This window comes from Vulpes lagopus, chromosome 4 (genome assembly GCF_018345385.1).
Source record: "Vulpes lagopus strain Blue_001 chromosome 4, ASM1834538v1, whole genome shotgun sequence".
Taxonomy (NCBI): domain Eukaryota; kingdom Metazoa; phylum Chordata; class Mammalia; order Carnivora; family Canidae; genus Vulpes; species Vulpes lagopus.
Genome location: NC_054827.1, coordinates 71229054 through 71242724, shown reverse-complemented (window position 1 = coordinate 71242724; position 13671 = coordinate 71229054). Strand labels below are relative to the sequence as shown.

Sequence of the window (13671 nt, the reverse complement as noted above, 5' to 3'; positions counted from 1 at the left end):
ATCTGACATGACTTCACTTAGCGTAACACTTTCTGCATCCCTCCCTGCTATTGCAAATGGCAGCACCTTGCGTGTGTGACAGGTGTACACATCTTTATCCATTCTACTTTCAGTAGGCATTTGGGTTGCTTCCGTATCTTGCAGATTGTAAATAATTTTGCAGTTAACATAGGGATGTGTGTAGCTCTTCAAATCAGTTTTCAAAAAAAAAAAAATCAGTTTTCATTTTCTTTGGGTAAATACCCAACAGTGACAGTACTGAATTACATGGGTTCTATTTTTAACTTTTTGAGGAACCTCCATACTGTTTGCCACAGTGGCTCCACCAGTTTGCATTCCCATCAACAGCGCACCAGGGTTTCCATTTCTCTCCATCCTTGCCAACACTTGTTATTTGTCTTTTTGGTACTAGCCATTCTGACTGGTGTGAGGTGATATCCATTGTGGTTTTCATTTGCAGTTGCCAGATGATTCGTGATATTGAACATCTTTTCATGGGTCTCTTGGCCATCTGTAGGTCTTCTCAGGAAAAATGCCTATTTAGACCCTTTGCCTATTGGTTTTTCTCCCAAATTTTTATTTAAATTCTAATTAGCTAATTTAGAGTACAGTACTGGTTTCAGGAGTAGAATTCAATGATTCATCAGTTACATACAATACCTGGTGCATCCTAAGTGGCCTCCTTCATCCCCATCACCCATCTAGCCTCTCCCCTGGCCCACCTTCCTCCTTCAGTCCTCAGTTTGACCCTCAGTCCGTGCCTTGTTGTTAGGAGTCCCTTACAGTTTGCCTTCCCATCCTCCTCTCCCCCCCCCCCCTTCCCACACATTCATCTATTTTTCTTAAATTACACATGAGTGAAATTCATTGTTACTTGTCTTCCTTTTTGCTTTGGTTTCCTTCACTATGCAAAACTTGGTTAGTCTGGTGTAGTCCCAGTAGTTTATTTTTGCTTCTGTTTCCCTTGCCCAAAGAGACCTAAGGAGAAAAATGTTGGTGAGGCCAGCGTTCCAGAGACAACTGCCTAGGTTTTCTTCTAGGAGTTTTACAGTTTCCCGTCTCACATTTAGGCCTTTCATCCATTTTGATTTTATATTTATGGTGTAAAAAAGTCGTCTGCTTTTTCCCAATACCATTTATTGGAGAGACTCTTGTCTCCATTCTGTGTTCTCGTTCTCCTTTGTCGTAGATGAATGAGCCCTATAAGCCTAAATTCCTTTCTGGGTTCTTTCTGTTCCATCTGTGTGTCTCCTTTTGGTGCCAATCCTGTGCCTTTTTGATCACAACAGCTTTGTACTATAGCTTGAAATCAGGGATTGTGATGCTGCCAGCTTTGTTCTTCTTTCTCAAGGTTGCTTTAGCTCTCCAGGGTCTTTAGTGATTCCATACAAATTTGAGGATTATGTGTTGTAGTTCTGTGAAAAATGCTGTTGGTGTTTCGATGGAAATGTCATCTAATCCACAGATTGCTTTGGGTGGTATGGACATCTTCACAATATTATTCCCGGCCATGAACATGGTATATCTTATTTAGTTGTGTATCTCTTTATTCCCGTCTTAAGTTTCTTTCATCGTTATTTTATAGTTTTTGGAGTTAGAGGGTGGTCACCGAGTCGGTTAAATGTAGTCCTAGCTATTTTATTCATTCTGATGCAGGTATAAATGGAATAATTTTCTTAATTACTTGTTGATATCTTCTTAAGTGTATAAAAAGGCAACAGATCTCTGTCCATTTTGTATCTGGTAACTGTCCTGGATTCATTTATTCTAGTGGGTTTTTGGTGAGGTCATATCAGTGTCTGTAGATAGTGACAGTTGTACTTACTACCGATTTGGAATGATTTCTTTTTCTTGTCTGATTGCTGTGGGAAACGTTGACATCTTGTGAGAGGAAATTGTCAGAAGTAAAGACCGGCTGTTGTAGGCCTAGAGCTAGAGCATGTGAAGTTTTTCCTTTGCAGCACATACCCTTATTGGAATGGTTTATTTTTGCTCACATTCGAGGATTTAAGATAGAGGCTGGATCCCACTTACCTGTGTAAGAGTAAAAGGGGCTGTGAGCAGTGTTCCCTTATCCTCCCAGAAGTGCCTATTTTTTTCGACCAATAATTGCACCCAGAGGATCTGATGCACTAGACAGATCTGCTGATTACATGAAAGAGAATTCATTTTAGCTTCCTTTCACACAGCAGCATTTTAACCAGGTACTTGTCAAAATTGTGTTTCTCTCTGTTCCAACGTAATCTCTGTGGCTGTTTGAGCTTAGTTGGCCCATTTTAATCCAAGAGATGGAAGTCCCGTAGATCTGAGAGTCCCGGTCTGGAATCTGAGGATTCTGGTAAGGTGCTGCACGTGCAGTGCCAAATAGCCTGACAAAACACCGGTACTTGTTTCTTCCAAATCACAAGAAGCATAAGTAGTTAAGCGTACAGCCTTCAGGGACTTCTGTTCAAAAAACCTATGCACAGCACTTTATAAGGCTGTCGAGCCTAGGGAAGCTACCTCTTGGCAAAGCAGTACCTGGGTTTTCCTTTGTTGGCTACCTCGATTTCTTTGCATGCATTTTCTTTTTATGGTGGAAAGGAGAGGCAGGTGTGTCTAAACTTTGATTTTTCACAGCAAACCTTCAAATCATATCACACGTGGAAAGGTTGATTTGTAGCTACTATCTCTGTCTTCCTAATAGACCTTGTGGGTGGTAAAGATCTCAGGGAGTGAAACATTAAAAATGGATGAGGAGAACTAGAGTAGTTTGTCTGAGGTAGGGGTTGAGAGGGACTTGGTGGGAAAGGTTTAACAAAAGGCATTGATGTTTTAAATGCACAGAAATGCCATCCATCAATAATAAATGGTGTGGCGTAGAATAGATGTGCCAAATTGAGTTATTACAGCATATGGATCAGTTCACGGAAGGGGAAAGTAAGCAGCATGGCTGGTGTTTTTTTAAAGTATCTGTTTGAGACCACTGGAATACAGGTCAGAGCATAAATAGAAGAAACATTTAAAATTGCCCAAAATTCTAGGTTTTGATTTTTTTTTTTTGATTAATAAGAATGAACTAATTTTGTTTTCCTGAAAACAGGAAAAGGCACTACCCAGCTGAGTGCCTTTTTTAAGACCTTGAGTTGTGATTGTAGGAGGAATGAAATTTTAACATTACAAAGCAAAAGTCATGTACAACTGCTGCCTGGTGTTTTGTACACGGACACCTCGCGTATATCTCTAGGTGTGTCTGCACTCTTACTTAGGCTCAGAGGGCCACTCAGGAAACCCCTCTCTCGGTTGGAGAGCGAGTCATCATCCCCCTCAGTATTTTGATTCAAGAGCTAATTCTGTGCCTCTGCCCTGTGTGAGAATGAGGGAAATCCAGCCTCACTGTCTCATGGAAAAAGTTACTCTTAGAAAATTGGCCAGAAATCTTTTAGGTCAACTGGGCTCTTTGGTCGCGTGCATCCTAGGACGGAAGTCAAGGTTTGCGCGTTCTTTGATCTCCTAGAGGTCTGAGGGTTACTGGTAGTGGCACAGGCATAGCAGGGGACTGGAATGCAGGAGGTGTTGGAAAGGACCCCTGAGTTGGAATCAGTGTGCTTAAGGAAAATGCTAGGCTTGGTAAGGCACGTGGAACTGGTGCGCTCATCTTACCACCCACCCCTGCGTGTGCCCATTTGGCAACTTGTGTGGAATTGGATCTGTTTTGTTGTCTCAGCAAAAACTAATTCCTCTTTGTGTTTCCTAAGATGAACAAAAAGCACTTAATTCTTGCAAATAATGTTAATTTAGTTTAAATTTGAGGTTGGTTTGACCAGAAAGCCAGTCTTTGAAAAGTGTGACCACTCCAGTTGAAAATGAGGACAGTGATCATGTGACAAGTCTCCCTCGCCCTCATTGGAGCCATCTGCCAGTGGCTCTCAGCTCTCTCAGGTGCACAAGTCACTTGAGGTAATCTCTTCGCGTCCGAGGGATCCTAGCTGGCCTTGCAAAAAGCCCTTGTCAAAGTGTCTTTAGAGCCACCAAATAAATCTGCTTTATAGTCCCATTAGATACCGAGCTCACAATCCCATTCGCTCTGGAAGGTCGTCCTATGGTTGGATGCACACCACATTTCCTGCCGTCATCTCTGGTACACCTCCTTTGGGTTGTTAAGAAGGTGTTGAAATGTGAGAAGGCTGGTAGTGAAATTAAGTGGTGGGTCAGGGTAATTAGGAGGGGAGAAAACCAAGCATTTTCATAGTACATTGTCTGGCTTCTCGTTGCAGCTGCAAACAACGGATATGAATTTAACCAGTTGCTAGAGTGCAGCTGGTTCAGATCTAGCTTTATAACGGGCTGAAGTAAAATGAAATGGCTGGAAAATTCCAGTCAAGTAACACCAGTGGGAACATGTGGAATTAAATAGTGTGAGCAAATGCTGCCCGGGCGGAGGGTGGTGGTGAGGACTTGTGGAGAGGGGTGGGGAGGGGGCGGCCCGGCTCTTTCTGGCCTTTGCAACAAGGGTCTATTGTTTGGATTCGTTCCCTAGCGGGAGGGAGGGCCGCCTCCAGCCCGGAGCTGGGGAGGGTGGCCGCCTGCCTTCGCTCTGATAGAGGGAGAGAGGGATCTATTTTTTTTTTTAAGAAAAAAAAAATTTAAAAAGCCATCACTTCAGTTCCTGACAATAACCCAAATCTCAAAACATTGCGGTCTTTTCTCGGGGCCACTGCTCCCAGCTTCGGTGACCCAGAGGCCTGTGTCCCCTGGGAGCCGGAGGATGTGGGGCCGGCCAGGGAGGCGCCCTGGCGGGGGGTTCCAGCTGCAGCTGGGGAATCCGAGGTGGCTCCAGAGAAAAATTTCTGCGAAGTTCAAGGGCCGTTCTGCTGTTTGGGGAAAACAGTCGCTGTAACTAGGCTGAGGGCAGGGAGGCCCTGCCAGGGCCTGGGAGCCGAGTTTGCCAAGTGGGCTCCGCGCCGCCTCCGGGTTAGCCCGGCAGCCGGGACCTGCCGGGGGCGCGGAGCGGGGCTCTGCGGGGGCAGGTCGGTGGCCCCGGAGACGGAGACGCGGTGCAGCTGCTGCCGCCGCCGCGGCGGGGTCCGGGTGGGGCTGCGGGTCGGGGGCGCCTAAGGTCTGTGCGTGCGGGGGAGATCCCGGCCCAGGGGGAGGTCCCCTGGACCTGCAGGGCTGGGCCCCCCCTTCCCCCACCGCCCCAGGGGAAGCTCGCCTGGATCCCCCAGGGCTGCCCCCCCGCACCCCGAGGGGAAGCGCACCTGGTCCTCGCCGGGCTGGGCCCCCCATCCCCGGCCTCGGGAGGTCCCCTGGGCCCTGCAGGGCTGCTCACCTGGACCTCGCAAGGCTGCCCCCCCCCCGCACCCCGAGGGGAAGCGCACCTGGACCTCGCCGGGCTGGGGCCCCCCATCCCCGGCCTCGAGGGGCGGTCCCTTGGGCCCTGCAGGGCTGCTCACCTGGACCTCGCAGGGCCGGGCCCCCCCCTTCCCCACCCGCGGCCCCGAGCAGAGGTCCCCTGGGCCCTGCAGGGCTGTCCCCCCACCCCGCCCCAGGGGAAGCTCGCCTGGATCCCCCAGGGCTGCCCCCCCGCACCCCGAGGGGAAGCGCACCTGGTCCTCGCCGGGCTGGGCCCCCCATCCCCGGCCTCGGGAGGTCCCCTGGGCCCTGCAGGGCTGCTCACCTGGACCTCGCAAGGCTGCCCCCCCCCGCACCCCGAGGGGAAGCGCACCTGGACCTCGCCGGGCTGGGGCCCCCCATCCCCGGCCTCGAGGGGCGGTCCCTTGGGCCCTGCAGGGCTGCTCACCTGGACCTCGCAGGGCCGGGCCCCCCCCTTCCCCACCCGCGGCCCCGAGCAGAGGTCCCCTGGGCCCTGCAGGGCTGTCCCCCCACCCCGCCCCAGGGGAAGCTCGCCTGGATCCCCCAGGGCTGCCCCCCCGCACCCCGAGGGGAAGCGCACCTGGTCCTCGCCGGGCTGGGCCCCCCATCCCCGGCCTCGGGAGGTCCCCTGGGCCCTGCAGGGCTGCTCACCTGGACCTCGCAGGGCCGGGCCCCCCCCTTCCCCACCCGCGGCCCCGAGCGGAAGTCCCCTGGGCCCCGCGGCTGACGGCGCTGTGCTCCCCCGCAGGTGACCGTCATCTTCAAGGCCCACGGCGCGTGCACGGAGCAGAAGGTGTACCAGGCGGTGAGCGACGACCTGCCCGCGGCCTTCGTGGACGGCAGCACGAGCGGCGGCGACGGCGACGCCAAGAGCCTGGTGGTGCGGGAGCGCGAGAGCGGCCGCGCCGTGGAGATGCACGCGCGCTACATCGGCACCACCGTGTTCGTGCGCCAGCTGGGCCGCTACCTGACGCTGGCGCTGCGCATGCCCGAGGCGCTGGCCATGGCCTACGAGGAGAGCCAGGACCTGCAGCTGTGCGTGCACGGCTGCCCGCTGGCCGAGCGCATCGACGACGGCCGCGGCCGGGTGTCTGCGCTCCTGGGCCGCCCCGCGCCGCCGCCCGGGCCCGGCTTCTCGCTGGAGGCGGCGCACGCGCGCTGCCGGGAGCGGGTGCCGCTGCAGGACCTCTACTTCCAGTCGTGCGTCTTCGACCTGCTCACCACGGGCGACGCCAACTTCTCGGCGGCCGCGCGCAGCGCCCTGGAGGACGTGGCGGCGCTGCACCCGCGGCGGGAGCGCTGGCACCTGTTCCCGGGCGGCGGCGGCCCCGCGGGCGCGGGCGGGGGCGGGGGCGCGGGCGGGGCGCGGGCCCTGGGCGCGGGGCTGGCGGGCCTGCTGCTGCTGCGGCTGCTCTAGGCGGCGGCGCGGGCGCGGCGGCGCGGGCTGGGGTGGTTTTTTTTTTTGGTCTATAACAGAATTTTAAAATATATATTGTCATAATATATTGAGTAAAAGAGTATATATGTATATAGCGTGCAGCCGCCGGCGCGGGGCGTGCGGAGGGGAGGGGCCGGCGGCGGGACGGGAGGCAGCGGGCCGCGATTGTACTGATTTTTGTTTTGCAGTTTTGTGAAATATTTTATAATGTCCCTCCCTGGGGACCTGTTAGAAAGCACTTTATTTTTTATATATTAAATATTTATGTGTGTACCTGGTTAGTACGTACAGTACCTATACGCAGACCCCCCCCCACGTGCCCTTGGAGAGGACTGGGGGTGGGCGCTGCCCCTCCCCCCACCCCATCCCGCGGCAGGTGGCCTCACCCCGGCCTGTCCCCCCCGCCCCCCTCGGGGCCGTCACTCTGCGAGGGGCAGGGAGAAGCCGCCTGCGGGCCCTACGGATCGTTCCACTGAGCACGTCCCGCACGGGAGGTTGAGCCACACAAAACTGCTGTTTCCATAGGCCCGAAGGGGCGAGAGGTGACAAGTTCATGGAGAGGTACCAGGCGCTGTGCTAGACACCCCCCCCTCCCCAGAGCGCTCAGACTTGCTCATCCAGGTCCCCGGTCCCACTGTCCCCCCCCTTTCTGCCCTCGCCTGGGTGCAAGCCGGGGCCTCGGGCCGGGGCTGGGTGCCCTGGGAACCGCGCTGCGCCCGGGCCCCACCCCCGGAGGGCCCTCCTCGCCCCCCCCCCCCCCAAGCCCGGAGCCAGGCTGTGTTGGACGCTTGCCTCCTGGCAAGGCCCGGGCCGCCCCAGAGCAGGGCCTCCCTGATGAGACTGACAGGGGGGCTGGCTAGTCCAGGCCTGGTGGCGCCCCCAGCCCGCGTGTCTGTCGCTGGCATCAGCTCCTCGGGCTGCTAAGAGAGGCTCCTCAGGCACCTGCTCCTGGAACCTGGTTAAACTCCCATCAGGTACCTCCTTGCCGCCTCCCTTTCCCCGTTGGCGGCCCCGGTGCTAAAGGAAAGCCCCACGCCCCAAGGGCAAGAGCGGGGAGGAAGGGAGTGCTAGGGGAGGTAAATTTCTTGCTTGTCTATGTAAGTGTTTAGTCCCAAGGAGCAAGGACACAATTTTTACCTTAGCTCAGTGCAAAAAAAAAAAAAAAGAAAAGAACTTGAGCGGGCACAGCAGTGTGCATCCAGAGCGTGCTGAGCCGTGGCGGGCCAGGCCTGGCATTCCTGCCTTTCGCCACGTCCCGTTGGTGAGGGTCACTGCCAGAGGCCCCCGACTGGCAGGAAGAGAGGATTTCGCTTTGCGGAAAATTCTATTTCGTCGTGAACTGATGGGTCATCCAATCGCAGGATGGAGCTGTGGGTTCATCTAGAGGTGGCGAACGTCCTCTCTTTCTGTGATCTAGGACAGAGTCGCCTTGGCGAGTCTGGGAAAACCACAAAAGCATCCGGCTTCTGACGTGATAGAGATGCACCACCAGAGAATTGAAACCTAAACCAGTTAACCTTTTATAAAAACTGGACTGGGGGCCTACCTGCCATCAGCTCTGAACTGGGGCTGTGTTTGTTCACCTGGGGAACCGTGGGCCAGGTTCAGAAGCTAGAGTTAGCTAGTAACTTTGTTATGTAACAGAGTAGAACAAAGGAGGGAAAATAGAGTACTTATAACCACTATTCTTGTGCAAACAGTATAATGAAAGTGAAGTAAAAGCGGTAGAAACTCCTACAGTATCTGGCCTTAGGGCGTAGATGGTCGATATAACCTTTGTCCTTTTCAGGGAAAGCAAAACCACCACCTCTACTAACAGTTGGGGAAGGACAGACCCTTAACTCAGGCCACGTTGCCCTATTGGAGAGCTGGCGAGGCCCCTGCCAGGCATTCTGTGTCACTCGCATTCTTACCAGTGTATTTGGCTCTTGTGCCTTTACAATCCGAGTCCCTGTACGACCTTTCCCGTCCCCACAGGTAACTGAGACATACAGATGCTTCTCTAGTGGAAGACCAAGTTATTCTTGTTTTTGTCCTAGCACTTCTAGAGAAAATACTACTTGTGCATTTGGGTTCTTGAAATTCTCCTTAGCCCAAAGTTTCAGGTTCTACCAACATCTGTATAGGCTGTAGCTATTCAGAGGTCTCCTGGGGGAGCTTAAGACTGGGGGGGAAACACTGGTTTTCACAGATGCGCCACATGGCTGTCTTTTAAAAGACTCAAAGCCTATTTTTTTTTTTGTCCTTTCCTTCTCTTTGTTATGCTTGGAAATTCCCAGTGTGTCGAGTCTTTGCAAAGAAACCTTTAGATGTGGTTCATAGGTATATGAATAAGTATCTGTGTAAAACAGTGAGTGTGCAGTGTGTAAATACTTTAAATTATTATGCTAGAAAAATAAAGTTACATACCATGCTGTGGAATGTTTGTTCTGTGATTATAGTGACACCTGCTGGAGGAGCTGCAAAACACAGGAGCTGAGAAAAGGGAGCCAGAGGGGTTTTGTGCAAAGTCCTTCCTTGGTGATTACTGACAACACGTTGTGCAACCTGCCCACAAACTCACTTATTTTCTAAACCTCTTTAGTGCAGTCTTTCATTTTTAAGTTTAAAGCGATTTCAAGTGAGTCAGTGTCTGTCAAACTGGTCCCCTGGAATCCTCCCAAAGGTCTGTCTTTAGTAATAGTTGAGGTCCCTTGCACTGCGGTTCCTGAAGATAGCGTGGACTGCAGCAACTTCCTCTGGTGGGAAGGACCTGGGGCAGGGCTTTTCTGGCTTTGGGAACTTGTAATCCCCTTTTCTTGGGCATTCTAAAAAGAGATGTCACAAGATCTCAACTTGTTCTTCCCTCAAGAAATATGCCCAAGGGTAGCAAAATTTGAAAAAGAATTAAGTCCAATCTGAAGGCAAAGGCAATCAGTTAACTCCTATTAAGTCACATGCTAAATGAGACAAATTCCAACTAAGGGAAACCTACATAATCACTTAAGTAGGTTTAATCCATACACTCAGTGTTTATGAGTAGAGTTCAGAATTGTTAAAAAAAAAAAATGTTATCTGAAACACATAAAATAGGACGACGGTGATAAAGCCACTGAATCCCTAAAGCATAAACCAGCAGTAAATGAACACTAAGAAAAACCATCCACATCACAATGAAGTCCATGCTTAGAAGTCAAAATTTCTCTTTCAGTGTACTCTATGTCCAGACCCCCGACTTTTCAGTAATTGAAACCTAAGTGACTGTCCAAAAACCTAAGAAGTCTTACTGTCTTAAACAATAAGCGATGATTTCAACAAACCTTAAGAATCCTGTTAGTTACCTGATTTTTTTTTTCATCACAACATCAAGCATCAAATGCCTGAAGGCAGTTGGAGTAACACAGTCTCAGTCTTGAATTGCAGTCCTTTCTGAGCAAAGACACTTTGTCTATGGGAACAGCAGGAGAAAAACTCAAGCAATGTCTTTGCACGTGTACCCAGGAACATATCCCTGCCTCAGAGAACGTAATTAAGACATTACAAAAAGAGCAGTTGAAAATTCCTCATCGGGATCCCTGGGTGGAGCAGCGGTTTGGCGCCTGCCTTTGGCCCAGGGCGCGATCCTGGAGACCCGGGATCGAATCCCATATCAGGCTCCCGGTGCATGGAGCCTGCTTCTCCCTCTTCCTGTGTCTCTGCCTCTCTCTCTCTCTCTGTGACTATCATAAATAAATTAAAAAAAAAAAATTAATAAAAAAAAAAAATTAAAAAAAAAAAAGAAAATTCCTCATCATCTGACTGCCTTGCTTACTATATTGTTTCTCCTTCCATTCATTTTCTGTCTTCCAAATGGATAAGGCATATTCACATTATTTATATGGTATTTTCCTCTGAACTTACTACTCTACCTCCACCAACTAAATAATAGGATATCCACTATATGTGTGAAGTGTGGAAGTACCGTGTGTTTCTTACAAGTAGCATACAGATTTATTAAAAAAAAAAAAAAAAGAGTGGGGCACCTACAGCCCAGGAGGATATGCAAACAGGTCCTACACAGATGGAATGTGCACCCTTGCCTGGTTATGATGATGTTCAAACTAAGAGAACAAACCAGTCTGGTTAACTAAAATATATTAAAGTAGGTCCATCAAATTCCAGCTAGAAGAAAGCAACAGGGCAAAGTTTTCTGAGAATTCTTCATGGATCACATTTCCATGACCCCCCACTTTTTTTTTTTTAATTACAATACTTAAAACTCCAACTCCAGAAAAAGGGCAGAAAAAAAAAAAAAAAAACGAAAAGGAAGCACTCTACTATCAGATGGAATACACAAGGCCAAACCATACACAAACCAGGTAGGAACTACATTTGCCATAAATGACATATTAAAAAAAAAAAAATCATCTCAATCCCTAAAGTAACACTAGCACCTAAATATGTAAAGCAAATTTTACCAGACATAAATGGAAAATGGACAGTAATACAGTAACAGTAGGGGACTTTAATAAACCCCACTTACATCAATGGATACATCACCCAGACAGAAAATCAGTAAGAAAACATTGGCCTTAAATGACTCATTGGACCAAATGGAATTAATAGAGATATAGAGAATATTTGTTTCATCCCAAACTTCCAAGTAGATACAGTTTTCAGGTGCACATGGAACACTCTCCAGAATAGATTCATAATAGGCCACAAAACAAGCCTCAATACTTTCAAGAAGACTGAAACCCTATCCAGCATCTTCTCTAACTACAACATCACGAAACTAGAAATTAATTACAAGTTAAAAATGAAAATAAAAACACACCAACACGTGGAGACTAAACAATAACTGCACAACTAACGTGTCAGTGGATAAATCAAAGAGGAAACCAATGGGGCGCCTGGGTGGCTCAGTGGTTGAGCATCTGCCTTCAGCTCAGGGCGTGATCCTGGAGTCCTGGGTTCGAGTCCCACATCAGGCTCCCCATGAGGAGTCTGCTTCTCCCTCTACCTATGTCTCTGCCTCTCTCTCATAAATAAATAAAATCTTAAAAAAAAAAAAAAGGAAATCAAAAAATACTTGAGACCAATGAAAATGGAAGCATAACTTACCAAAATCTATGTAAGGCAGTAAAAGCAATTCTAAGTTCAAAGTGATACAGATCTACCTACCTCAAAAATCAAGAAAAATATCAAATTATCTAACTTTATACCTTAAGGAACTAGGAAAAGAAGGGTAAAACTGACAATAAAAGGAAGGAAATCATAAAGATCAGAGTAGAAACAAAAAAAATATTTTTTTTAAATAGAAACATCAATGACACTAAAAGCTTGTTCATTGAGAAGACCAACAAAATCGATAAACTTCTATTCAGACTCCTTTAGAAAAAAGAAAGGGCCCAAATAAATTAAAAAAAGAAAAAGTACTTACTATTGATACAAAGGATCATGAGAGGTTACTACTTAAGCCAACAAATTGGAAAATCTAGTAAAAAAAAAAATAGTTAATTTCTACAAACACACAACCTTCTAAAAATGTATCACAAAAAATAGAAAACCTGAATACACCTGTACAAGAAGCAAAATTAAATCACTACTTTTAAAACTAACAAGTAACATTTCAGGATCAGACAGCTTCATAGGTGAATTCTACAGAATATTTAAAGTAAAAGTAAAGTAAAAGTATCCTTCCAGAAATATTTTTTAAAAAATGAATAGGAAGAAATGCTTCCAAACTCATTTTACAAGGCCAGCATTATCCTGACACCAAAGGAAGTCAAAGACACCACAAAACAGAAAACTATAATATTCCTGATAAACACAGATGCAGAAATCAACAAATTATTTCCAAATTTAACAATACAAAAATAAATAAATAAACAAATAAATAAATAAATAATTTAATAATACATTAGAAGAGTCATACACTCTTAGAGTGTATACACATACATTAGAAGATAAATCAAGCAGGATTTATCTCAAGGATTAAGGATAGTTCAACATCTGCAAATCAATCAACAAGATACTCCACACAACAAAAAGGATAAAAGTTCTATGATCATCTCCACAGATGCAGAAAAAGCATTTGAAAGTTCAACATTCATTTGTGATAAAGACTCTCAACAAGTGGGTATGAAAGTAATATACCTCAACATAATAAAGGCCATTTATGATGAGCCTACAGCTAACATCATACAAAATAATGGAAAGCTGAAAGCTTTTCCTCCACTATCAGGAGCAAGACAAGGATACTCAGTCTTGCCACCTTTATTGAACATAGTATTGGAAGTAAAGTCACAGCACAAAAAATGGACAAATTGGTTGCATTTCTGTACACTAATAATGAGCTATCAGAAAAACAAATCAAGAACCCCATTTGCAATTGCACCAAAAAGAATAAAACATGAAGGAAAATATTAACCATGGAAGGGAAAGACCTATAATCTGCAAACTAGGAAACAACAATGAAAGAAATTGAAGACATCACATACATGAAAGGCATTCCTATGCTCGATAGGAATAGTACTGTCAAATGTCCATCCTATCCAAAGCAATCTACAAGTTCAATAGAATTACTATTAAATACCAACAGCATTTTTCACAGAACTAGAACACATAATCCTGAAATTTGTATGAAACCACAAAAGACGCTGAATAGCCAAAGCAATCCTGAAGAAAAACAAAGCAGGTCTCACAATCCCTGATTTCAAGATATATGACCAAAAAAATAATAATAAATAAAAAGAGGTATACTGCAAAGCTACAATAAGTTAAACTGTATGACATGGTCACAAAAATAGACACAAAGATCAATGGAACAGAACACAAAGCCCAGAGAGAAACCCATACTTAAGTGATTAATCTACAACTAAGGAGGGAGGAATACACAATGGGAGAAACACAGGCTC

General features: G+C 47.6%; 1 protein-coding gene across 3 annotated transcripts in view; it reads left to right on the top strand.

Annotated features, from left to right (window-relative positions):
• RGMB (repulsive guidance molecule BMP co-receptor b) overlaps positions 1 to 9214 on the top strand; it is a 28650-nt gene extending 19436 nt beyond the window's left edge. For all 3 annotated transcript variants that reach the window (XM_041752538.1, XM_041752540.1, XM_041752539.1), the window contains exon 5: positions 6104 to 9214. In XM_041752538.1, coding sequence (XP_041608472.1) covers positions 6104 to 6772 — 669 coding nt within the window. In that variant the 3' untranslated portion in view covers positions 6773 to 9214. The remainder of the gene's footprint in view (positions 1 to 6103) is intronic.
• Positions 9215 to 13671: the final 4457 nt, after the last annotated feature.